Source organism: Narcine bancroftii, chromosome 7 (assembly GCF_036971445.1).
Source record: "Narcine bancroftii isolate sNarBan1 chromosome 7, sNarBan1.hap1, whole genome shotgun sequence".
NCBI classification, from domain to species: domain Eukaryota; kingdom Metazoa; phylum Chordata; class Chondrichthyes; order Torpediniformes; family Narcinidae; genus Narcine; species Narcine bancroftii.
This window is the reverse complement of record NC_091475.1, coordinates 77,817,514-77,845,175: the sequence shown is the minus strand read 5'-3', so window position 1 is coordinate 77,845,175 and position 27,662 is coordinate 77,817,514. Positions and strand designations below refer to the sequence as shown.

Genomic DNA, 27,662 nt, shown 5'->3' with positions numbered 1-27,662 from the left:
GAGGGATGCTCTTTGGGATGGGTCTGTTGGTTTGGGGTTTGTGGGGTGATTGGGATAGGATCTGATGGGAGAGGTTCTGTGGGGAGGGGAGGGATGGGTTTATGGGGAAATTTCTAATGGGAGAGGTTCTGCAGGAAGGGGAAGGGGAGGGATGGGTTTATGGGGAAGGATCTAATGGGAGAGGTTCTGTGGGGAGAGATGGGTTTATGGCGATGGGAGAGGCTCTGCAGGGAGGGATGGGTTTATGGGGAAGGGGAGGGATGGGTTTATGGGGAAGCGGAGGGAGGGATGGGTTTATGGGGAAGGATTTAATGGGGGAGGTTCTGTGGGGTGGGATGGGTTTATGGTGATGGGAGAGGCTCTGCTGGGAGTAGAAGGGGAGGGATGGGTTTATGGTGATGGAAGGCTCTGCTGGGAGGGGGAGGGGAGTGATGGGTTTATGGGGAAGGATCGGCTGCGATGGGGAGGGGGCCGGGGGGGAGCGGTGTGACCACCAGCCAGTCCACGCAGACGGCGCTAGGGGGCGGCAGCGGCAGCACAGGCACTCAGCTGTCAGGGCCGCGAGTCTTCGGGACAGGCAGCGGGCAAGACCGACGCCCCGCCATGTTGGGCTTCCCGGGGCAGCTCTGGCTTAGCCCGACGCAGTGAGCGGGGCCTGTGAAGCCGAAAAGCCGAGGCCAGTAGCCAGGAGCCGGCGCCATGAGCTCGGCCGAACAGACGGTGACCTGGCTCATCAGCCTCGGGGTGCTCGAGTCCCCCAAGAAGAGCGTGTCGGACCCCGAGGCCTTCCTGCGGGCTGCGCTCCGGGACGGGGTGGCCCTGTGCCGGCTGCTGGAGCGGCTGGTCCCGGGCTCAGTGCAGCGGGTAAGTGAGCCTCTTCCCCTTTCGCCCACACTCCGCAACTATCCCAAGCTCTTGACATCCCGGCCATCACCCCTGGGATCATCCACCCCCAGTCACCTCTCCGACAGCCTCACTTCTGGGAACGTCCACCCCCAGTCACCTCTCTGACAGCCTCAACCCTGGGGACCCCTGGGATCATCCACCCCCAGTCACCTCTCCGACAGCCTCAACCCTGGGGACCCCTGGGATCATCCACCCCCAGTCACCTCTCCGACAGCCTCAACCCTGGGGACCCCTGGGAATGTCCATCCCCAGTCACCTCTCCGACAGCCTCACCCCTGGGATCATCCACCCCCAGTCATCTCTCCGACAGCCTCACTTCTGGGAACGTCCACCCCCAGTCACCTCTCTGACAGCCTCAACCCTGGGGACCCCTGGGATCATCCACCCCCAGTCACCTCTCCGACAGCCTCAACCCTGGGTACTCCTGGGAATGTCCATCCCCAGTCACCTCTCCGACAGCCTCACCTCTGGGATCATCCACCCCCAGTCACCTCTCTGACAGCCTCAACCCTGGGGACCCCTGGGATCATCCACCCCCAGTCACTTCTCCGACAGCCTCAACCCTGGGGACCCCTGGGAATGTCCATCCCCAGTCACCTCTCCGACAGCCTCACCCCTGGGATCATCCACCCCCAGTCATCTCTCCGACAGCCTCACTTCTGGGAACGTCCACCCCCAGTCACCTCTCTGACAGCCTCAACCCTGAGGACCCCTGGGATCATCCACCCCCAGTCACCTCTCCGACAGCCTCACCCATGGGGACTCCTGGGAATGTCCACCCCCAGTCACCTCTCCAACAGCCTCACTTCTGGGAATGTCCACCCCCAGTCACCTCTCTGACAGCCTCAACCCTGGGGACCCTTGGGATCATCCACCCCCAGTCACCTCTCCGACAGCCTCACTTCTGGGAACGTCCACCCCCAGTCACCTCTCCGACAGCCTCAACCCTGGGGACTCCTGGGAATGTCCATCCCCAGTCACCTCTCCGACAGCCTCACCCCTGGGATCATCCACCCCCAGTCACCTCTCCGACAACCTCACTTCTGGGAACGTCCACCCCCAGTCACCTCTCTGACAGCCTCAACCCTGGGGACCCCTGGGATCATCCACCCCCAGTCACCTCTCCGACAGCCTCAACCCTGGGGACCCCTGGGATCATCCACCCCCAGTCACTTCTCCGATAGCCTCAACCCTGGGGACTCCTGGGAATGTCCATCCCCAGTCACCTCTCCGACAGCCTCAGCCCTGGGATCATCCACCCCCAGTCATCTCTCTGACAGCCTCACTTCTGGGAACGTCCACCCCCAGTCACCTCTCTGACAGCCTCAAACTTGGGGACCCCTGGGAATGTTCATCCCCAGTCACCTCTCCGACAGCCTCACCCCTGGGGACCCCTGGGAATGTCAAACCCAGTCACCTCTCCAATAGTCTCAACCCTGGGGACCCCTGGGAATGTCCATCCCCAGTCACCTCTCCGACAGCCTCACCCCTGGGATCATCCACCCCCAGTCACCTCTCCGACAGCCTCACTTCTGGGAACGTCCACCCCCAGTCATCTCTCCGACAGCCTCAACACTGGGGACCCCTGGGAATGTCTATTTCCAGTCACCTCTCCGACAGCCTCACCCCTGGGATCATCCACCCCCAGTCACCTCTCCGACAGCCTCACTTCTGGGAACGTCCACCCCCAGTCACCTCTCTGACAGCCTCAACCCTGGAGACCCCTGGGACTGTCCATCCCCAGTCACCTCTCTGACAGCGTCATCCCTGGGATCATCCACCCCCAGTAACCTCTCCGACAGCCTCAACCCGGGGGACCCCTGGGAACGTCCACCCCCAGTCACCTTTCTGACACCTCAACCCTGAGGACCCCTGGGAATGTCCATCCCCAGTCACTTCTCCGATAGCCTCAACCCTGGGGACCCCCGGGAATGTCCATCCCCAGTCACCTCTCCGACAGCCTCACTTCTGGGAACTTCCACCCCCAGTCACCTCTCCGACAGCCTCAACCCTGGGGTCCCCTGGGAACGTCCACCCCCAGTCACCTCTCTGACAGCCTCAACCCTTGGGACCCCTGGGAACGTCCACCGCCAGTCACCTTTCTGACAGCCTCAACCCTGGGGACCCCTGGGAATGTCCATCCCCAGTCACCTCTCCGACAGCCTCACTTCTGGGAACGTCCACCCCCAGTCACCTCTCCGACAGCCTCAACCCTGAGGACCCCTGGGAATGTCCACCCCAGTCACTTCTCCGATAGCCTCAACCCTGAGAACCCCTTGGAATGTCCATCCCCAGTCACCTCTCCGACAGGCTCACTTCTGGGAACGTCCACACCCCAGTCATCTCTCCGACAGCCTCAACACTGGGGACCCCTGGGAATGTCTATTTCCAGTCACCTCTCCGACAGCCTCACCCCTGGGATCATCCACCCCCAGTCACCTCTCCGACAGCCTCACTTCTGGGAACGTCCACCCCCAGTCACCTCTCTGACAGCCTCAACCCTGGAGACCCCTGGGACTGTCCATTCCCAGTCACCTCTCTGACAGCGTCATCCCTGGGATCATCCACCCCCAGTAACCTCTCCGACAGCCTCAACCCGGGGGACCCCTGGGAACGTCCACCCCCAGTCACCTTTCTGACACCTCAACCCTGAGGACCCCTGGGAATGTCCATCCCCAGTCACTTCTCCGATAGCCTCAACCCTGGGGACCCCCGGGAATGTCCATCCCCAGTCACCTCTCCGACAGCCTCACTACTGGGAACTTCCACCCCCAGTCACCTCTCCGACAGCCTCAACCCTGGGATCATCCACCCCCAGTCACCTCTCCGACAGGCTCACTTCTGGGAACGTCCACCCCCCAGTCATCTCTCCGACAGCCTCAACACTGGGAACCCCTGGGAATGTCTATTTCCAGTCACCTCTCCGACAGCCTCACCCCTGGGATCATCCACCCCCAGTCACCTCTCCGACAGCTTCACTTCTGGGAACGTCCACCCCCAGTCACCTCTCTGACAGCCTCAACCCTGGAGACCCCTGGGACTGTCCATCCCCAGTCACCTCTCTGACAGCGTCATCCCTGGGATCATCCACCCCCAGTAACCTCTCCGACAGCCTCAACCCGGGGGACCCCTGGGAACGTCCACCCCCAGTCACCTTTCTGACACCTCAACCCTGAGGACCCCTGGGAATGTCCATCCCCAGTCACTTCTCCGATAGCCTCAACCCTGGGTACCCCCGGGAATGTCCATCCCCAGTCACCTCTCCGACAGCCTCACTTCTGGGAACGTCCACCCCCAGTCACCTCTCCGACAGCCTCAACCCTGGGGACCCCTGGGAATGTCCATCCCCAGTCACCTCTCCGACAGCCTCACTTCTGGGAACGTCCACCCCCAGTCACCTCTCCGACAGCCTCAACCCTGGGGTCCCCTGGGAACGTCCACCCCCAGTCACCTCTCTGACAGCCTCAACCCTTGGGACCCCTGGGAATGTCCATCCCCAGTCACCTCTCCGACACCCTCACCCCTGGGATCATCCACCCCCAGTCACCTCTCCGACAGCCTCACTTCTGGGAATGTCCACCCGCAGTCACCTCTCCGACAGGCTCAACCCTGGGGACCCCTGGGAATGTCCACCCCCAGTCACCTCTCCGATAGCCTCAACCCTGGGGACACCTGGGAATGTCCATCCCCAGTCACCTCTCCGACAGCCTCAACCCTGGGGACCCCTGGGATCATCCACCCCCAGTCAAATCTCCGACAGCCTCACCCCTGGGATCATCCACCCCCAGTCACCTCTCCGATAGCCTCACTTCTGGGAACGTCTACCCCCAGTCACCTCTCCGACAGCCTCACCCCTGGGGGTCCCTGGGAATGGGAATATCCACCCCCCAGTCATCTCTGCGACAGCCTCACCTCTGGGAATGTCCACCCCCAGTCATCTCTGCGACAGCCTCACCTCTGGGAACCCCTTGGAATGTCCATCCCCAGTCACCTCTCCGACAGCCTCACCCCTGGGAACGTGCACCCCCAGTCACCTCTCTGACAGCCTCACCTCTGGGAATGCCCACTCCCAGTCACCTTTCCGACAGCCTCACCCCTGGGGGCCCCTGGGAATGGGAATGTCCTCTCTGCGACAGCCTCACCTCTGGGAATGTCCACCCCCAGTCATCTCTGCGACAGCCTCACCTCTGGGAACCCCTGGGAATGTCCATCCATAGTCACCTCTCTGACACCCAAATTTTCTCAACACCTTGCAGCACTCAACATCCCAGACACACACCCTGCGCACCCCACCTCAAATTCCCCACCCCAGATATTCCCAACCCTTGGACATCTATCCTTGGGCAAACCCCACTGTAGACACAGCCCTTGCAACACCCCACCTTGGCTATTCAACACCCCACCTTGGCTATTCAACACCCCACCTTGGCTATTCAACACCCCACCTTGGCTGTTCAACACCCCACCTTGGCTGTTCAACACCCCACCTTAGCTGTTCAACACCCCACCTTGGCTGTTCAACACCCCACCTTGGCTGTTCAACACCCCACCTTGGCTGTTCAACACCCCACCTTGGCTATTCAGCACCCCACCTTGGCTATTCAGCACCCCACCTTGGCTATTCAGCACCCCACCTTGGCTATTCAGCACCCCACCTTGGCTGTTCAACACCCCACCTTGGCTGTTCAACACCCCACCTTGGCTGTTCAACACCCCACCTTGGCTGTTCAACACCCCACCTTGGCTGTTCAACACCCCACCTTGGCTGTTCAACACCCCACCTTGGCTGTTCAGCACCCCACCTTGGCTGTTCAGCACCCAACCTTGGCTATTCAGCACCCCACCTTGGCTATTCAGCACCCCACCTTGGCTATTCAGCACCCCACCTTGGCTATTCAGCACCTCACCTTGGCTATTCAGCACCCCACCTTGGCTATTCAGCACCCCACCTTGGCTATTCAGCACCTCACCTTGGCTATTCAGCACCCCACCTTGGCTATTCAGCACCCCACCTTGGCTATTCAGCACCCCACCTTGGCTATTCAGCACCCCACCTTGGCTATTCAGCACCCCACCTTGGCTATTCAGCACCCCACCTTGGCTATTCAGCACCCCACCTTGGCTATTCAGCACCCCACCTTGGCTATTCAGCACCCCACCTTGGCTATTCAGCACCCCACCTTGGCTATTCAGCACCCCACCTTGGCTATTCAACACCCCACCTTGGCTGTTCAACACCCCACCTTGGCTGTTCAACACCCCACCTTGGCTGTTCAACACCCCACCTTGGCTGTTCAGCACCCCACCTTGGCTGTTCAGCACCCCACCTTGGCTGTTCTGCACCCCACCTTGGCTGTTCAGCACCCCACCTTGGCTGTTCAGCACCCCACCTTGGCTGTTCAGCACCCCACCTTGGCTATTCTGCACCCCACCTTGGCTATTCAGCACCCCACCTTGGCTATTCAGCACCCCACCTTGGCTATTCAGCACCCCACCTTGGCTATTCAGCACCCCACCTTGGCTATTCAGCACCCCACCTTGGCTATTCAGCACCCCACCTTGGCTATTCAGCACCCCACCTTGGCTATTCAACACCCCACCTTGGCTATTCAACACCCCACCTTGGCTATTCAACACCCCACCTTGGCTATTCAACACCCCACCTTGGCTATTCAACACCCCACCTTGGCTATTCAACACCCCACCTTGGCTATTCAACACCCTAAGACACCTCTCACCGAAACACCCACCACCCCTGGGCAAACCTTAGTCCTAGACACCTGCACTCTCAACACCCCTTTCAGATGACAATCTGACAACAAACCCCAACCTGAACATCATCAGACATTTGATCATCCCAACACCACTTAAACTTCATAATACCTGACACCTGTACCACCCCACTTTCCGATGCCTCCCCAAATCTCCATAAATGGACACCTGCATAACCCCCACGCCCCCTACCCCCCGCCAAATATCTCAAGATCAGCTCCCAACAATTCCCTAAACTCTTTGATTCCCCTTAACTCTTACCCAGTCTCTCATCGGCAGCTGGCCCACATTCCCACTTCACTCTTCAAACTTTGCAAGTTGTCATTTGATATCCTAACTCCCAGGCCACATCCTCTTCTCACTCTACTTTTGGGCAGAAGGCCCAGAAGCATGAAGACCAGCACCTCGAGGTTCAAGAACAGTTTTTTTTTCCCAACAGCTGTTGCACTTCCACTTGTTATGTGAATCAGATTGATTGGAGACTAGAAAAGTATTGTCTGCAGGAGGATAACTGAGAATATTTATTAGTATTTTGTTGTATTTATTAGGTTGTTTTACAAAGTATAACAAATCAGAATTTCAGTGCTTCTGTACATTATACAATGTGTATGAGAATAAACTCATTATTGTTAACCTGCTCCAAGCACTTGCATAGTTTGCCACCTGCCTCCTCCATCTTGCGCCATCATCACTCCTACCTCATTGAGCCCAACCCAAATGAGACTAATGCTGCAAAGTTAACATTCAAATCAGCCATAATCATAATGGTACAGTCCAGAGGGGCTGAAAAGCCCCCAGTGTTGTGTATCCCATCTTGTTACCATCTGGATGGTAACACTAGAGAAAAATGCCTACAGCTTCAGGAAGTTAAAAATAGTGCATTTTCCAGGTTGATAAATTGGGATATTTGGTGATTTTTTAAAAAAATGTTGAAATAGTTTCCTTCTTGATTAACTTCTGAATTCTCAAATAATTGTACTTTGGCCTTGGATGAAGAAAAGCAAAGTGGGAGATAAAATGTCTCTTGTTCTGTTAAATCTTTTTTTATTTCTTTTAGCCATTTTCAATATGTAAGACTGATAACCTCACTCCTCTATCACTGTATGAGTGTCAAATCTTGATTTTTCAATGATAACAGTGGAAAAGGCTGGAAGCTCTCAGCAGGTCAATTTTTTTGTTTTTCAATAACTGGCCTATGTTGTATTTTAAGATAGCCAAGGACTATTGAAAGGTAGAAAATGTTGCATAATGAGATGATGACCAAATAGTTTTTTGTGAAACATAAATCCTGCAGTTGCTGGAGTCTTGAGTGAACAAAGAGTAGCTGGAGGGACTCAGCAGGTCAGCAGTGTCCAATATGAGAAATGGCCAGTTAATATTTTGAGTTGGGTCCTTTCTCAAAAATTTTTTTTGTGTAGTGCTGGATAAAATTTGCCCAGGAGACTCTCTTTAAATAATAGCCATGAAATATTGTATGACCATTGACAAAAACTGACAGAACTGCACTCAAATATTAGAAACAAAAGCTGAAAACGCTGTCTATCCATTTCTACCCTTGGATGCTGAGTTCTTTCAGCAATTCTTTGTCTGTACTGGAAGATTAGCCTTGATTTAGCCTCCAGTTCTTTGAAGAGATCTTGAATCCAAGATGTTGTAACTCGGGTGCAAGAGTGGTCTCAAAGCCATAGTTTCCATCTCAACCAGAAGAGACAGAACTGATCCCAGGATGAGTCAGATTCTGTATTGCATGTTGATTGACCTACCTGAATCTTCCAAATCAGTAACTTGATACAATCTATGCAAATACTGTATTAAGACACAGAATATTAAATTTTGTTTGTCTGAACTATAATTTTTGGATTGAAAGGGCAGAATGGTATCTGAGTCTTGGTACTTGTTCCTTATTGGTAGAAGCACTGGGTTAATATAGAATCATAGAATACCAGCACAGAAACAGGCCATTTGCCCCATCTCATCCATGCCAAACAATTTATTCTGTCTTTTAATCCCATAGACCTGCACCCAGACCATAGACCTCCATATTACCTCCCACAGATTCAATCTTCTCTTAAATGTTGCAATCAAACCCACATCCTCCACTGGCAGCTTGTTCCACACTCTCTTCAACCTCTGAGTGAAAAGGTTTCCCCTCATGTACCCCTTAAACATTTCACCTATCACCCTTAACCCTTGTCCTCTTGTTTCACCTAACCTCAGTGGGGAAAAAGTCTGTTTGCATTTACCCTCTCTATACCCTTCATAATTTTGAATACCTCCATTAAATCTCCCTCATTCTCTGCTCCAGGAAGAAAAGTTCTAACCTATTGCAACCTTTCCTTATAACTCAGTTCTTCAAGTCTGGTAACAGTCTTCTAAATTTTCTCTGCACTTGTAGTGGATGGTCTCCAGCATTTGGCTCTAATGGTGGTTAGACAATGGTGCCATCCCTTTTGAAATTGGGTCAACATTCTAGTATATCTAGCTCTTTGTGCAATAGGAGCAGGTATCTGAAAGTCAGAATGTAGTGGTGATTTATTGCATTTGAATGAAAAATGAGAGTTAACAAATACACAAAGCTTGGAATGTTAGCTCGTGGAACAAAACTTCATAGTGCTAGAAGATATCCATGGTCACACTCACTCTTAATTAGCGAAGGGATTAATGGTCTTGTTTTTGCTGCAATGTGGTATTCTGAAGAGTTAATATTTTGGTTGACAAAGAACAGGAAAATAAGAGTTCTTTGCAAAGGTTACTAAAGACAGAAAGGTGATGAGGAATTTGAGGATGTAATCAAGAAAGGAAGACTGAGTGAGGTGAAAAGTTCCAATTTGAAGAGTGAACTGGAGTAAGAGACTGATAGCTGAATTCTGGACATGTAGGGATGAGGAAAGGGATATGAGAGATGATGGCAAGGAGGCCTGAGGAACATTGACTATCTGGGTATTAATCTACCAGCTGAAAACATGACAGAGATCAGAAAAATGTTGCAACTCAGTTGAAGAATTTTGCTGTTAAGGAATGCAAGAAATAGAAAATTGCAGAAATGGGTGAAAGATTGAACTTGGATTTATCTTAAGAATTGAGTACATGTAGCAATATTTGGCATAAATGGGACCAAAATCAGGGCAGTCAGTGTTAATTGAAGTGCTATGTAGGTATCAAAAAAGTATGTCCAATTACATGCTAAATATTCAGGGAGATTTTTTAAAATTTCTGATCTTCATCCATGCAACAGTTGTGTATATTTTAACATTATATGTTTGTGGGTAAATTGAAAATCGAACACCTGGTTTTTTTTATCTGTACTTCCTTAGACATAGGAAATATTTTAGTAAGTGCATGGATCAGATTCATTTATTGTTTGTGTGAGGAATTTTCTGTTAAAATCATTAATTTCTTTAATCAATGTTGCCTTTACCAGAGCATGGTCAGTGATGCATTGAGCTTCCAACTTTAATGCTCATGTATACAATGATAACATTAAAGAACAGTGCATATTTTTGGGACATGCAAGCTTAAACTGACTGCAATTTACTCCATAGTTAATGCAGAACTTAGTTGTTTTATTCCTTGCTGAGTGGATCAGTATTACAACATTTAGACATCAATGCATGGCTACAGTCTTATTTTAGAGGCTTAAAACCTCACTGGCTAATATTTTTCCTTCAAGTAGCATTACATGAAAATGAAGAGTTGATGATTTATCTGTATGTTCTTTTCAGGACTTGCTGTCCACAAATTAGTTTCCCCTCTCAATTTTGGTCATGTTGCTGCAGTAAGAATGTCACTAAATTGGAAAGGGTGCAAAAATAAATTATGAACATGTTAATGGAACTGGAGGTCATGACTTTTTTTGAGGTATTGTAGATATTTGTAGATATACCTTGTAGATATTTGCAAAATTATGAAGGGCATGGATAAAGTGGACAGGCACAGTCTTCCTTAAGGCAGGAGAGTTTAAAACTGGATGGCATAGGTTTATGAGGGAAGGATTTTAAATCTGAGGGGTGTTTTTTTAAAAGAAAGGCTGGAGGTATGTTGAATGAGCTGTCAGAGGAAATAGTAGGGACAGGTATAATTTCATTTTAAAAGACATTTAGACAGGCCAATGGATAGGAAAGCATTAGAGGGAAGCGGGCCAAATACAGGCAAATGGAATGAAGTCCGGTAACCAATTTGTTGACATGGGTGATGTGCGTGCTTCAGGAGAGTGAATCCAAGGAAAGCATCTGGTCAGGATGGAATACCCAGCCGAGTATTATAAATCTGTGCTGACCAACTTACTAATGAATTCATGGATAACTTCAACATCTCATTCTGGCAGGGCATGGTCCCCACCTGTTTCAAACAGGTGCCAATAGTTCCGGTGCCAAAATGTGGTAACCTGCCAAAATGACTATTGACCAGTGGATCTCACAACAACAGTGATAAAGTGCTTTACAGTGTTTTCAAAGGCTGGTGTTGTAACATATTTGAAAAACTAGAACACCAGTTCTGCTATGGAATGCCAAAAGGTTGTGTTTTTGAGACAATATCTTGTGACTTAATAATTGTCGACTTGTGTTAAGGGTGAGAATTTCTAAAAGTTATTTTGAAAGTGAAATTTCTATTAGATCCTGTGGTATTTTTGTTGGGTAATATTAAGAGGATTAGTTCAGATTTGAAATTAAATAGATTTCAAATTGCTATTTTGAGATTGGCTTTAGCTGTAGCCAGAAAATGTTTGGCGATTACTTGGAAAAATTAGACTGATTTGAGTATCCAGAGATGGCATTTGGAGTTGAGGTCTTGTATTCCATTGGAAAAGATAACATATAATTTACGTCTTAATTTTTTAAAATTGTAAAACTTGGAGCCCATATTTGGGTTATAGGGGCTTGAATTATTAAATCCCCTTTCCGCTCCTTAGTAGCATTGCTCCAAACCATGGTAATAAACTAATGAATTTTGATGTTATGTGATCTCCTCTTTCTTCCTTTTTCTCCTTTTTGGGTAGATTGGGGTGGGAGGTTGTTGGGTGTTAGTTTTCAAAATATAGTGATTGCAGACTGTTTGGTTCCTGTAAAGTAGGGGAGACCATGTTCTGAATGTTGAAAGCTGTATTGCAGATTGGAAGAAATGCAAGTGAATCTTTGCTTCACTTGGAACGATTGTCTGTTTCTCTGGTGGGGGTGGAAAGTTGAATGAGAGGCATCCCATTTCTTGTGACTGCATGGGGAGTGCTGGAAGACACTAGAGACAGAAGAGCGGATCAAATAATTACAAGGAAGAGGCTCTGCAGTGCTGATAAGTGTGAAGTATTTTAAATTTTCTATGTTGGAAGATTGATGCCCTCATTTTCATTTTGCTGCAACAGTTTATTTCCCAAGTCCCATTCCTTGCCTCCCTTGTATTTTACCTTTACATGGATGTGGTCCAGTGCTCAGTCTCAAGCCACTCCTACCTCTGAACTTTTCCCTCCTGTCCCCAGCTCTGACTGACAAAGCCTACAACATGCATGAAGGTTAAAGTCCTGTGGTGGCCCAAGCATGCTCAGAGTGGGCAATTACACTAAATCTGGAGATTTCAAGGAGACTAGCACTTAAAATGCATCAAAGTTAGAGTAAGACTTCTAAAACATAAAACGTTTCAGCACAGAGCCGGACTGTTGGCCCATCTAGTCTTTTTTTTTATATAATTTTTTATTTTTCACACCATAAATCACATTAACCATGATACACATTTTTTCCTTTTCACACATATACAATGTCATTTTCTCCCCCCTCCCTCCCTCCTCCCCTCCCACCCTCCCCACCTCCCCCCTCCCATCCATTTAAGGTATAAAATCTAGGATACATTAAACCAGTCAGACAATGTTGTCATTCAATAAAAATACACCAGAAATTCCACTGAGTCCATTCTTTTCATTTCCTTTTCCTTCCGTTAACTTAGGTAGTGATTGTCCCCGGTAGGTTTTCGCGATTGTGTTTAATATAAGGCTCCCATATTTGTTCGAATATTTCAATATTATTTCTTAAACTATATGTTATTTTTTCTAATGGAATACATTTATTCATTTCTATATACCATTGTTGTATTTTCAAATTATCTTCCAATTTCCAGGTTGACATAATACATTTTTTTGCTACGGCTAGAGCTTTCTTAACAAATCTTTTTTGTGCATCCTCCAAATCAATTCCAAATTCTTTGTTTTTTATGTTACTTAGGAGAAAGATCTCTGGATTCTTTGGTATATTGTTTTCTGTTATTTTATTTAATATCTGATTGAGATCTTCCCAAAATTTTTCTACTTTTTCACATGTCCAGATTGCATGAATTGTTGTTCCCATTTCTTTTTTACATCGAAAACATCTATCAGATACTGTTGGGTCCCATTTATTTAACTTTTGAGGTGTAATGTATAGCCTGTGTATCCAGTTATATTGTATCATACGTAACCTCGTATTTATTGTATTTCTCATCGTTCCAGAGCATAACTTCTCCCATGTTTCCTTTTTTATCTTTATATTTAAATCCTGTTCCCATTTTTGTTTAGTTTTACCATTTGTTTCCTCATTCTCCTTTTCTTGCAGTTTAATATACATATTTGTTATAAATCTTTTGATTATCATTGTATCTGTAATCACATATTCAAAGTTACTTCCCTCTGGCAAACTCAAACTGCTTCCTAATTTATCCTTCAAGTAGGATCTCAATTGGTAATATGCCAGTGCTGTATCTTGAGTTATATTGTATTTATCTTTAATTTGTTCAAAGGATAATAATCTATTTCCTGAAAAACAATTTTCTACTCTTTTAATCCCTTTTTTCTCCCATTCTCTAAAGGAAAGGTTATCTATTGTAAAAGGGAGTAACTTGTTTTGCGTCAATATTAGTTTTGGTAATTGATAATTTGTTTTATTTCTTTCTACATGAATCTTCTTCCAAATATTGAGTAGATGATGTAATACTGGAGAACTTCTATGTTGTACCAATTTTTCATCCCATTTATATAATATGTGTTTAGGTGTCTTTTCCCCTATTTTATCTAATTCTAATCTAGTCAAATCTGACTTTTCCCTTGTTTGATAAAAATCTGATAGGTATCTTAATTGTGCGGCTCTATAATAATTTTTAAAGTTTGGCAGTTGTAAGCCTCCTTGTTTATACCATTCTGTTAATTTATCTAGTGCTATCCTCGGTTTCTCCCCTTTCCATAAAAATTTCCTTATTATTTTCTTTAACTCCTTGAAAAATTTCTCTGTCAGTTGTATTGGCAATGTCTGAAATAGGTATAATATCCTTGGAAAAATGTTCATTTTAATACAGTTTATCCTTCCTATTAGTGTGAATGGTAAATCTTTACAATGCTCTAAATCATCCTGTAATTTTTTCATTAGTGGATAATAATTGAGTTTATATAGTTGGCCGAGATTTTTGTTTATTTGTACACCTAGGTATATTATTGCTTGCATTTGCCATCTAAATGGTGATTCTTTCTTAAATTTTGAGAAATCCGCATCATTCATAGGCATTGCTTCACTTTTATTTACGTTGATCTTGTAACCCGACATTTCTCCATATTCCTTCAATTTCTTATATAATTCTTTTATTGATAGTTCTGGTTCTGTTAAGTATACTATAACATCATCCGCAAATAAACTGATTTTATATTCCTTGTCTTTTATTTTTATCCCTTTTATATTATTTTCTGTTCTTATCAATTCTGCTAGTGGTTCTATAGCTAACGCAAACAATAAAGGTGATAGTGGGCATCCCTGTCGTGTTGACCTGCTTAAGTTAAATTGCTTTGATACATGTCCATTTACTGTCACTTTCGCTAATGGTCCCTTATATAATGCTTTAATCCAATTAATATACTTCTCCGGTAAACTGAATTTTTGCAATACTTTGAACAAATAATTCCATTCTACTCTGTCAAAGGCCTTCTCTGCGTCTAAAGCAACTGCTACTGTTGGTGCTTTATTCCCTTCTACTGCATGAATTAAGTTAATAAATTTACAAATATTGTCTGTTGTGCGTCTTTTTTTGATAAATCCAGTTTGGTCTAGATTTACCATTTTCGGTACATACTCTGCTAATCTGTTTGCTAATAATTTAGCTATTATCTTATAATCTGTGTTAAGTAAAGATATTGGTCTATATGACGCTGGTGTGAGTGGATCTTTCCCTTGCTTTAGTATTACTGTAATTATTGCTGTTTTACATGAATCTGGTAAGCTTTGCGTTTTATCAATCTGGTTGATTACTTCCAGGAGGGGCGGAATTAATAAGTCTTTAAATGTTTTATAGAATTCTATTGGGAATCCATCCTCTCCTGGTGTCTTATTATTTGGTAATTTTTTTATTATCTCTTGTATTTCTACTATTCCAAATGGCTCTGTTAATTTATTTTGTTCCTCTATTTGTAGTTTTGGTAGTTCAATTTTAGTTAGAAATTCATCTATTTTCCCTTCTTTCCCTTCGTTTTCAGTTCGGTATAATTGTTCATAGAATTCTCTAAAGTTTTCCTTAATTTCTTTTGGATTATATGTAATTTGTTTGTCTTTTTTCCTTGATGCCAATACCATTTTCTTAGCTTGTTCTGTCTTAAGCTGCCATGCTAGGATTTTGTGCGTTTTTTCACCTAGTTCATAATATTTCTGTTTTGTCTTCATTATATTTTTCTCCACTTTATATGTTTGTAGTGTTTCATATTTTATTTTTTTATACGCCAATTCTCTTCTTTTAGTGATATCTTCCTTCATTACTAATTCTTTTTCTATACTTACTATTTCCCTTTCCAACTGCTCTGTTTCCTGATTATAGTCCTTCTTCATCTTGGTTACATAACTTATTATTTGCCCTCTAATGAATGCTTTCATTGCATCCCATAGTATAAACTTATTCTCCACTGATTCCGTATTTATTTCAAAATACATTTTAATTTGTTTTTCAATAAATTCTCTAAAATCCTGCCTTTTACGTAACATGGGGTTTAATCTCCATCTATACATTCTTGGAGGGATGTCCTCTAACTTTACTGTCAATATTAAGGGTGAATGGTCCGATAATATTCTAGCTTTATATTCTGTTTTTCTTACCCTATCTTGCATACGAGCTGATAACAAAAATAGGTCTATTCTTGAGTATGTTTTATGTCTAGCCGAGTAATATGAATATTCCTTTTCCTTTGGGTGTTGTTTCCTCCATATATCCAAAAGTTGCATTTCTTCCATCGATTTAATTATAAATTTGGTTACTTTGTTCTTTCTGTTAATTTTTTTCTCAGTTTTGTCCATATTTGAATCCAAATTCAGGTTGAAATCCCCTCCTATTAATATGTTCCCTTGCGTATCTGCTATCTTCAAAAAAATATCTTGCATAAACTTTTGATCTTCTTCGTTAGGTGAATATACATTGAGTAGATTCCAAAACTCCGAATATATCTGACATTTTATCATTACATATCTCCCTGCTGGATCTATTATTTCCTCTTCTATTTTAAATGGCACATTTTTACTAATTAATATAGCTACTCCTCTTGCTTTTGAATGATACGATGCTGCTGTTACGTGTCCTACCCAATCTCTCTTTAATTTCTTATGCTCCAATTCAGTTAAATGTGTTTCTTGCACAAATGCTATATCAATTTTTTCTTTTTTCAGTAAGTTTAGCAGTTTCCTTTTAATTTGGTTATGTATTCCATTAATATTTAAAGTCATATAGTTCAACGTAGCCATTTTATACTTTGTTTATCTTCCCTTTCCATTTCTCCATCATTACCTTTCCTTCTTATCCATTTCTGTTTTCTTGTTTTGAATCCTTTATAATACAACATTGCTAAAACATCAAACATTTTCCTTATTCTCCTATTTAAAACTTCTTTAGCCCCAATCCCCCCTTCCCCTCTGCATTTGGATTTGTGAATTCACTCGCAAGTGTCAGCTGATTTTGCAGTGACCGTAACACCCCCCCACCCTGCCCCCCCAGAAAAGATTTCACTTTTCATATGTGACAAAGGTCACTCTTTTAATTCCCTCCTTATTCCCTCTATTCCTTTTCCTTCCCTTATTAATTCTTGTCTATACTATCTATATTTTCCTCTAAATACGGATACATTCATGTATGCACATTATACATATACACACATACATACATATAAATCGTGGTCATTTTTACTCTTATTACATGTCTTCATCTCTCTTTGTTTTGTAGTTGTTCTGCAAATTTCCTTGCTTCCTCTGGATCCGAGAATAGTTTTTTTCCATAAGATCGTTTTCAATGTTTTGAACTCCTTCCTCTTCTTCAGGAGTTCAAAACTTATGTCTTTTTAGTTCGCAGTCTTTTGTACTCTCGTTACACGTCTTCATCTCTCAGTCTATTTTATAATTTGTTCTGCAAATTTTCGTGCTTCCTCTGGATCCGAGAATAGTCTGTTTTGTTGTCCTGGAATAAATATTTTCAATACCGCTGGATGCTTTAGTATAAATTTATACCCTTTCTTCCATAAAATCGCCTTTGCTGTATTGAACTCCTTTCTCTTCTTCAGGAGTTCAAAACTTATATCTGGATAAATGAAGATTTTTTGCCCTTTGTACTCCAGTGGCTTATTGTCCTCTCTTACTTTTTCCATTGTTTTCTCCAGTACCTTTTCTCTTGTAGTATATCTTAGGAATTTTACTAAAACAGATCTTGGCTTTTGTTGTGATTGTGGTTTAAAGGCCAATGCTCTATGTGCCCTTTCTATTTCCATTTCTTGCTGTAGTTCTGGACATCCTAGGATCCTAGGGATCCAATCTTTTATAAACTCTCTCATATTCTTGCCTTCTTCATCTTCCTTAAGGCCCACTATCTTTATGTTATTTCTTCTGTTATAATTTTCCATTATATCTATTTTCTGAGCTAACAGTTCTTGTGTCTCTTTAACTTTTTTATTAGATTCCTCTAATTTCTTTTTTAAGTCCTTTACCTCCATTTCTACTGCTGCTTCTCGTTCTTGCACCTTGTCCATTCTTTTTCCCATTTCTGATAAGGTCATATCTATTTTATTCATTTTCTCTTCTGTATTGTTTATTCTTCTTCTTAAATCATTAAATTCTTGCACTTGCCATTCTTTAAATGACTCCATGTATTCTTTAATAAGAGAAAGTATATCCTTTATCTTGCCTTTCCCTTCTTCTTCTATTTCACTGTACTCTTCCTCTTCCTCTTCTTCTTCCTCTGGGTTGGCCATCTGTTGTTTCTTTGTTGCCCTTTTCTTCTCTTCTTTCTTGTTTTCGTTGTCTTCTATGTTCTCCTCTTGCTGCAGGTGTTCTGCAGCTGTCATTGCCGGCTGTGGAGATCGACTCCCCAGCTGGTCACCCCTCCCGTCGGTGTGTTTTTTTCATGCGCATCGCGCATGCGCGACTCCTCGCACATGCGCGGTTGCGCACTTTTATTCGGCTCAGTGAGCCATTTTTGTAGTCCACTTTCTACCGACCTGAGGGAGCGGGTTTCTCTCTCCACCGCAGGCCTCTTCGAACAGGTAAGGCCTTTTCCTTCATCTTCCGTTGTCTTCTCTTCCTCTCTTCTTACCGTTGGTTTCGACTTTTCTTTTTTCGTCGCCATCTTCTTTCCACCTTTATATTCACTTTACTTTAATTTTTATTTTTGTGCCTTTGTGTTTTGCTTTGTTTTTTCTGACTTTTCTGGAGAGGGCTGGAGTTCACCGTCCGGCCACTACTCCATCACGTGACTCCTCCCGGCCCATCTAGTCCATGCTGAACTATTATTCTGCATCCCATTGACCCACACCTGGTCCATAGGCCTCCATACCCCTCCCATCCAGATATCCATCTAAATTTTTATTAAATGATAAAATTGAGCCAGGTTCACCACTTGAGCTGGCAGCTTGTTCCACACTCGCCACTCTGCAAGAAGTTCCCTTTAATCATTTCACCTTTCACACTTAACCCATGTTCTCTCGTTCTTGTCACATCTAACCTTAGCGGGAAAATCCTGCTTCTATTTATTCTATCTATACCCTTCATAATTTTGTATACCTCTTTCAAATCTCCCCATTCTCTAATGTTCCAGGGAATAAAGTTTTAACCTATTTAACCTTTCCCAGTAATTCAGCTCCTCAAGTTCATTTGTAAATCTTCTCTACAGTTTTTCAAACTTAATGACATCTTTTCTGTACTTAGGTGACCAAAACTCCACACAAATTTGGCCTCACAAATGTCTTGTACAACTTTACTATAACATCCTATCTCCTGTACTCAATACTTTGATTTATGAAGGCCAATGTACCAAAAGCTTTATGATGACCTCCCTCGCTTTCCACTACACTTCCAATCTTTGTGTCATAAGCAAACTTTCTAATCCATGCTTTCACTTCTTCATCCAAATCATTTATAAAATCACAAAGAGTGGGGATCCCAGAACAAATCCCTGAGGAACACTACTGGTCACCAACCTCCAGGCAGAATACGTTCCAACTACTACTATCCTCTGTATGGTCCAGAAGATTGGAGAGTTGAATGTGTGGCTTGTTGGAAGAAGTGGGTTCCAATTCATGGGAAATTGGCACCAGTATTGGGGAAAGGAAGGAACAATTCAAAGGATATGGGTTCCATCTGAATAGTATGGACCTGGATCCTAGCGAATCACATAACTAGGACTGTGGAGAGGGCTTTTAACTATATAGTGTGTGGGATCCACAGATTGGGGAGGGATGGAGAGTTTGGATCAAGTAAAAGCAAAAGTTAAAAAAGAGTAGAGAGGATAAAAGCCATGTCCGGAAGAGGCAAAATTACCAGATTTTAAAAGCACAATGAGTACAAGGGCACTTTATCTGAATGGCCGTAGTATTCGAAACAAGGTCAGTTAAACTGTGGCACAAATGAATATAAAGCAACATTATGTAGCCACCAATACAGAAACGTGATTGCAGGATGGACAGGTTTGGGAATTAAAGATCCAAGGATATAATGTAATATAATGGGGGAGGAAGGTAAGGGGGGTGAGGTAGAGCTCTTAATTAAGGATGAGATCAGGGCAATAATGAGTGATGATATAAGATCTTAGGAGCAAAATGTTGAATTCATCTGGCTAGAGATTAGGAATAGTAAAGAGTAAATATTACTGGTGGGAGTTGTCTATAGGCCACCCAATAATATTACAGTGGCATAGGCAATAAACCAAAAAATATTGGAGGCACGTAAAAATAGAAAGCAGTTATCATGGGTGACTTTAGCATGCACATCGACTGGGTAAATCAGGTTGGTTGAGGTCGTCTTGAAGAGAACTTCATAGAATGCAGGCATGGTGGCTTTCTTCATCAGCATGTCACTGAACCCACAAGGAAACATGCTGTCCTGAATCTGGTCCTGTGCACTGAGACAGGTAAGAGTAGTGATCTTTTAGTTAGGGATCCTCTTGGAAAGAATGGACACAAAATGATTGAGGGTACAATTGTTCAGTTTAAAACCAATGTGTAATGCCTAAACAAGGGAAACTACAAGGGGATGAGGGAGGAGTTGGCCAGGGTAGACTGGTATTGCAGGCTATGTAGAAGAACAATTGAGGAACTATGGAAGACTTTCAAAGAGATTTTTCATGGTGCTCAACAAAAGTATATTCCAGTTAAAATCAAAGACAGTAAGGAGGGGACAGCCAGCCTTGGATAACTAAGGCAATAAAGGAAGGCATCAAATTAAAAGCTCGTGCGTACAAAGTCACCAAGAGCAGTGGAAACTAGAAGATTGGGAATATTTTAAAAAGCAACAAAGTACATGAAGCGAGCAATAAAGAGAGAAGGTTGATCATGAAAAATGATTAACAAAAAATATAAAAATGGTCAATAAAAGTGTTTACAATTATATAAAGCACAAAAGATTGGTCCCTTGCAGGATGAGAAGTGGGTATTCATATTGGGTAATGAGGAAATGACAGGATTTGAATGACTAATTTGTGTCGATCCTCACAGTGGAGGAGACATCTACCATGCCAAAGACAGATGTTATGGATGTGATGGGAGGTGAGAACCTGGATGTAATAGTTATCACTAAAGAGGTGGTACTGAGAAAACTTGGGGATCTAAAGATAGTTAAATCCCCTGGTGCTAATGGAATGCATTCCAGGGTACTGAAAGAAATGGCAGAAGTTATAGTAGAAGATTGGGTAATAATTTACCAAAATTCTCTGGACAGGTCCCGGCAGACTGGAAGATGGCAAAAATGGATGACGGCCAGTTAGTTTAACATTTGTAGTTGGGAACATGCTTGAAGCTAACATTAAAGAAGAAATAGTGAGGCACCTGGAGCGAAATGGATCCACCAGGCAGATGCAGCATGGATTCAGCAAAGGCAGGTCCTGTTTGACAAACTTGAGTTCTTTTTTTTTTTTTTTTTTTTTTAAATTTTTTATTTTTCACACCATAAATCACAATAGCCATGATATACACTTTTTCTTTTCCACACATTTACAGTGACTTTTTCTCCCTCCCCCCTCCCTCCTCCCAAGCCACCCCCCCATCCCCCCCCCCCCTCTCATCCATTTTAGTTATACAATCTAGGTTGCATTAATTCAGTTAGACAATGTTGTCATTCAACAAAAATACACCAGAAATTCTACTGAGTCCATTCTTTTCTTCTCTTCTCCTTCCATCAACTTAGGTAATGTTTGTTCCCGGTAGGTTTTCGCTATTGTATTTAATGTAAGGCTCCCATACTTGTTCGAATATTTCAATATTATTTCTTAAACTATATGTTATTTTTTCTAATGGAATACATTTATTCATTTCTATATACCAATGTTGTATTTTCAAATTATCTTCCAATTTCCAGGTTGACATAATACATTTTTTTGCTACAGCTAGGGCTATCTTAACAAATCTTTTTTGTGCATCCTCCAAGTCAATTCCAAATTCTTTATTTTTTATGTTACTTAGGAGAAAGATCTCTGGATTCTTTGGTATATTGTTTTCTGTTATTTTATTTAATATCTGATTGAGATCATCCCAAAATTTTTCTACTCTCTCACATGTCCAGATTGCATGAATTGTTGTTCCCCTTTCTTTTTTACATCGAAAACATCTATCAGATACTGTTGGGTCCCATTTATTTAACTTTTGCGGTGTAATGTATAGTCTGTGTAACCAATTATATTGTATCATACGCAGCCTCGTATTTATTGTATTTCTCATCGTTCCAGAGCATAACTTCTCCCATGTTTCCTTTTTTATCTTTATATTTAAATCTTGTTCCCATTTTTGTTTAGTTTTACCATTTGTTTCCTCATTTTCCTTTTCTTGCAGTTTAATATACATATTTTTTATAAATCTTTTGATTAACATTGTATCTGTAATCACATATTCAAGGTTACTTCCCTCTGGTAAACTCAAGTTGCTTCCTAATTTATCTTTCAAGTAGGATCTCAGTTGGTAATATGCCAGCGCTGTATCTCCCGTTATATTGTACTTATCTTTCATTTGTTCAAAGGATAAGAATCTACTTCCTGAAAAACAATTTTCTATTCTTTTAATCCCTTTTTTTTCCCATTTTCTAAAGGCAAGGTTGTCTATTGTAAAAGGGAGTAGCTTATTTTGCGTCAATATTAGTTTTGGTATTTGGTAATTTATTTTATTTCTTTCTACATGAATCTTCTTCCATATATTGAGGAGATGGTGTAATACTGGAGAAGTTCTATGTTGTACCAATTTTTCGTCCCATTTATATAATATGTGTTCAGGTATCTTTTCCCCTATTTTATCTAATTCTAGTCTCGTCCAGTCTGGTTTTTCCCTTGTTTGATAAAAATCTGATAGGTACCTTAATTGTGCGGCTCTATAATAATTTTTGAAGTTTGGCAATTGTAAGCCTCCTTGTTTATACCATTCTGTTAATTTGTCTAGTGCTATCCTCGGTTTCCCCCCTCTCCATAAAAATCTCCTTATTATTTTCTTTAACTCTTTGAAGAATTTTTCTGTCAGTTGTATTGGCAATGCCTGAAATAAGTATAGTATCCTTGGAAAAATGTTCATTTTAATACAGTTTATCCTTCCTATCAGTGTTAGTGGTAGCTCTTTCCAATGCTCTAAATCGTCCTGTAATTTTTTCATTAGTGGATTGTAATTGAGTTTATATAATTGGCCTAGATTTTTGTTTATTTGCACACCTAGGTATCTTATTGCCTGCGTTTGCCATCTGAATGGGGATTCCTCCTTAAATTTTGAGAAATCCGCGTTATTCATAGGCATTGCTTCACTTTTATTTACGTTTATCTTGTATCCCGACACTTCTCCATATTCCTTCAATTTCCTATATAGTTCTTTTATTGATAGTTCTGGTTCTGTTAAGTACACTATCACATCATCCGCAAACAGACTGATTTTATATTCCCTGTCTTTTATTTTTATTCCTTTTATATTATTATCTCTTCTTATCGATTCTGCTAGTGGTTCTATAGCTAGCGCAAACAATAATGGTGATAGTGGGCATCCCTGCCGCGTTGACCTGCTTAAGTTAAATTGCTTTGATACATGTCCATTTACTGTCACTTTCGCTAACGGTCCCTTATATAATGCTTTAATCCAATTAATATACTTCTCCGGTAAACTGAATTTTTGCAATACTTTGAACAAGTAATTCCATTCTACTCTGTCGAAGGCCTTCTCTGCGTCTAAAGCAACTGCTACTGCCGGTGCTTTATTTCCTTCTACTGCATGAATTAAGTTAATAAATTTACAAATATTGTCTGTTGTGCGTCTTTTTTTGATAAATCCAGTTTGGTCTAAATTTACCATTTTCGGTACCTGTTCTGCTAATCTGTTCGCTAATAGTTTAGCTATTATCTTATAATCTGTGTTTAGCAAAGATATTGGTCTATATGACGCTGGTGAGAGTGGATCTTTCCCTTGTTTTAGTATCACTGTAATTATTGCTGTTTTACATGAATCTGGTAAGTTTTGTGTCTCATCAATTTGGTTGATTACATCCAGGAGGGGCGGTATTATTAGGTCTTTAAATGTTTTGTAGAATTCTATTGGGAGTCCATCCTCTCCTGGTGTCTTATTATTTGGTAAATTTTTTATTATCTCTTGTATTTCTACTGTTCCAAATGGTTCTGTTAATTTATTTTGTTCCTCTATTTGTAGTTTTGGTAGTTCAATTTTAGTCAAAAATTCATCTATTTTCCCTTCTTTCCCTTCGTTTTCGGTTCGGTATAATTGTTCATAGAATTCTCTGAAGTTTTCCTTAATTTCTTTTGGATTATATGTAATTTGTTTGTCTTTTTTCCTTGTTGCCAATACCATTTTCTTAGTTTGCTCTGTCTTAAGCTGCCATGCTAGGATTTTGTGTGTTTTTTCCCCTAGTTCATAATATTTCTGTTTTGTCTTCATTATATTCTTCTCCACCTTATATGTTTGTAATGTTTCATATTTTATTTTTTTATCAGCCAATTCTCTTCTTTTGGTTGTATCTTCCTTTATTGCTAATTTTTTTTCTATGTTTATTATTTCCCTTTCCAACTGCTCTGTTTCCTGATTATAGTCCTTCTTCATCTTGGTTACATAACTTATTATTTGCCCTCTAATGAATGCTTTCATTGCATCCCATAGTATAAACTTATTCTCCACTGATTCCGTATTTATTTCAAAATACATTTTAATTTGTTTTTCAATAAATTCTCTAAAATCCTGCCTTTTACGTAACATGGGGTTTAATCTCCATCTATACATTCTTGGAGGGATGTCCTCTAACTTTACTGTCAATATTAAGGGTGAATGGTCCGATAATATTCTAGCTTTATATTCTGTTTTTCTTACCCTATCTTGCATACGAGCTGATAACAAAAATAGGTCTATTCTTGAGTATGTTTTATGTCTAGCCGAGTAATATGAATATTCCTTTTCCTTTGGGTGTTGTTTCCTCCATATATCCAAAAGTTGCATTTCTTCCATCGATTTAATTATAAATTTGGTTACTTTGTTCTTTCTGTTAATTTTTTTCTCAGTTTTGTCCATATTTGAATCCAAATTCAGGTTGAAATCCCCTCCTATTAATATGTTCCCTTGCGTATCTGCTATCTTCAAAAAAATATCTTGCATAAACTTTTGATCTTCTTCGTTAGGTGAATATACATTGAGTAGATTCCAAAACTCCGAATATATCTGACATTTTATCATTACATATCTCCCTGCTGGATCTATTATTTCCTCTTCTATTTTAAATGGCACATTTTTACTAATTAATATAGCTACTCCTCTTGCTTTTGAATGATACGATGCTGCTGTTACGTGTCCTACCCAATCTCTCTTTAATTTCTTATGCTCCAATTCAGTTAAATGTGTTTCTTGCACAAATGCTATATCAATTTTTTCTTTTTTCAGTAAGTTTAGCAGTTTCCTTTTAATTTGGTTATGTATTCCATTAATATTTAAAGTCATATAGTTCAACGTAGCCATTTTATACTTTGTTTATCTTCCCTTTCCATTTCTCCATCATTACCTTTCCTTCTTATCCATTTCTGTTTTCTTGTTTTGAATCCTTTATAATACAACATTGCTAAAACATCAAACATTTTCCTTATTCTCCTATTTAAAACTTCTTTAGCCCCAATCCCCCCTTCCCCTCTGCATTTGGATTTGTGAATTCACTCGCAAGTGTCAGCTGATTTTGCAGTGACCGTAACACCCCCCCACCCTGCCCCCCCAGAAAAGATTTCACTTTTCATATGTGACAAAGGTCACTCTTTTAATTCCCTCCTTATTCCCTCTATTCCTTTTCCTTCCCTTATTAATTCTTGTCTATACTATCTATATTTTCCTCTAAATACGGATACATTCATGTATGCACATTATACATATACACACATACATACATATAAATCGTGGTCATTTTTACTCTTATTACATGTCTTCATCTCTCTTTGTTTTGTAGTTGTTCTGCAAATTTCCTTGCTTCCTCTGGATCCGAGAATAGTTTTTTTCCATAAGATCGTTTTCAATGTTTTGAACTCCTTCCTCTTCTTCAGGAGTTCAAAACTTATGTCTTTTTAGTTCGCAGTCTTTTGTACTCTCGTTACACGTCTTCATCTCTCAGTCTATTTTATAATTTGTTCTGCAAATTTTCGTGCTTCCTCTGGATCCGAGAATAGTCTGTTTTGTTGTCCTGGAATAAATATTTTCAATACCGCTGGATGCTTTAGTATAAATTTATACCCTTTCTTCCATAAAATCGCCTTTGCTGTATTGAACTCCTTTCTCTTCTTCAGGAGTTCAAAACTTATATCTGGATAAATGAAGATTTTTTGCCCTTTGTACTCCAGTGGCTTATTGTCCTCTCTTACTTTTTCCATTGTTTTCTCCAGTACCTTTTCTCTTGTAGTATATCTTAGGAATTTTACTAAAACAGATCTTGGCTTTTGTTGTGATTGTGGTTTAAAGGCCAATGCTCTATGTGCCCTTTCTATTTCCATTTCTTGCTGTAGTTCTGGACATCCTAGGATCCTAGGGATCCAATCTTTTATAAACTCTCTCATATTCTTGCCTTCTTCATCTTCCTTAAGGCCCACTATCTTTATGTTATTTCTTCTGTTATAATTTTCCATTATATCTATTTTCTGAGCTAACAGTTCTTGTGTCTCTTTAACTTTTTTATTAGATTCCTCTAATTTCTTTTTTAAGTCCTTTACCTCCATTTCTACTGCTGCTTCTCGTTCTTGCACCTTGTCCATTCTTTTTCCCATTTCTGATAAGGTCATATCTATTTTATTCATTTTCTCTTCTGTATTGTTTATTCTTCTTCTTAAATCATTAAATTCTTGCACTTGCCATTCTTTAAATGACTCCATGTATTCTTTAATAAGAGAAAGTATATCCTTTATCTTGCCTTTCCCTTCTTCTTCTATTTCACTGTACTCTTCCTCTTCCTCTTCTTCTTCCTCTGGGTTGGCCATCTGTTGTTTCTTTGTTGCCCTTTTCTTCTCTTCTTTCTTGTTTTCGTTGTCTTCTATGTTCTCCTCTTGCTGCAGGTGTTCTGCAGCTGTCATTGCCGGCTGTGGAGATCGACTCCCCAGCTGGTCACCCCTCCCGTCGGTGTGTTTTTTTCATGCGCATCGCGCATGCGCGACTCCTCGCACATGCGCGGTTGCGCACTTTTATTCGGCTCAGTGAGCCATTTTTGTAGTCCACTTTCTACCGACCTGAGGGAGCGGGTTTCTCTCTCCACCGCAGGCCTCTTCGAACAGGTAAGGCCTTTTCCTTCATCTTCCGTTGTCTTCTCTTCCTCTCTTCTTACCGTTGGTTTCGACTTTTCTTTTTTCGTCGCCATCTTCTTTCCACCTTTATATTCACTTTACTTTAATTTTTATTTTTGTGCCTTTGTGTTTTGCTTTGTTTTTTCTGACTTTTCTGGAGAGGGCTGGAGTTCACCGTCCGGCCACTACTCCATCACGTGACTCCTCCCGGCCCATCTAGTCCATGCTGAACTATTATTCTGCATCCCATTGACCCACACCTGGTCCATAGGCCTCCATACCCCTCCCATCCAGATATCCATCTAAATTTTTATTAAATGATAAAATTGAGCCAGGTTCACCACTTGAGCTGGCAGCTTGTTCCACACTCGCCACTCTGCAAGAAGTTCCCTTTAATCATTTCACCTTTCACACTTAACCCATGTTCTCTCGTTCTTGTCACATCTAACCTTAGCGGGAAAATCCTGCTTCTATTTATTCTATCTATACCCTTCATAATTTTGTATACCTCTTTCAAATCTCCCCATTCTCTAATGTTCCAGGGAATAAAGTTTTAACCTATTTAACCTTTCCCAGTAATTCAGCTCCTCAAGTTCATTTGTAAATCTTCTCTACAGTTTTTCAAACTTAATGACATCTTTTCTGTACTTAGGTGACCAAAACTCCACACAAATTTGGCCTCACAAATGTCTTGTACAACTTTACTATAACATCCTATCTCCTGTACTCAATACTTTGATTTATGAAGGCCAATGTACCAA

The 27,662-nt window shown here is 42.0% G+C and overlaps 1 protein-coding gene across 4 annotated transcripts in view; it reads left to right on the top strand.

Annotated features, from left to right (window-relative positions):
* The first annotated feature begins 519 nt into the window (after positions 1-519).
* The window catches only part of LOC138739034 (rho guanine nucleotide exchange factor 7-like), a 233,830-nt gene continuing 206,687 nt past the window's right edge, over positions 520-27,662 (top strand). For 3 of the 4 annotated variants that reach the window (XM_069890398.1, XM_069890396.1, XM_069890399.1), the window contains exon 1: positions 520-864. In XM_069890398.1, the coding sequence (XP_069746499.1) occupies positions 700-864 (165 nt within the window). In that variant the 5' untranslated portion in view covers positions 520-699. The remainder of the gene's footprint in view (positions 865-27,662) is intronic. The other variant, XM_069890397.1, reaches the window with a different exon arrangement.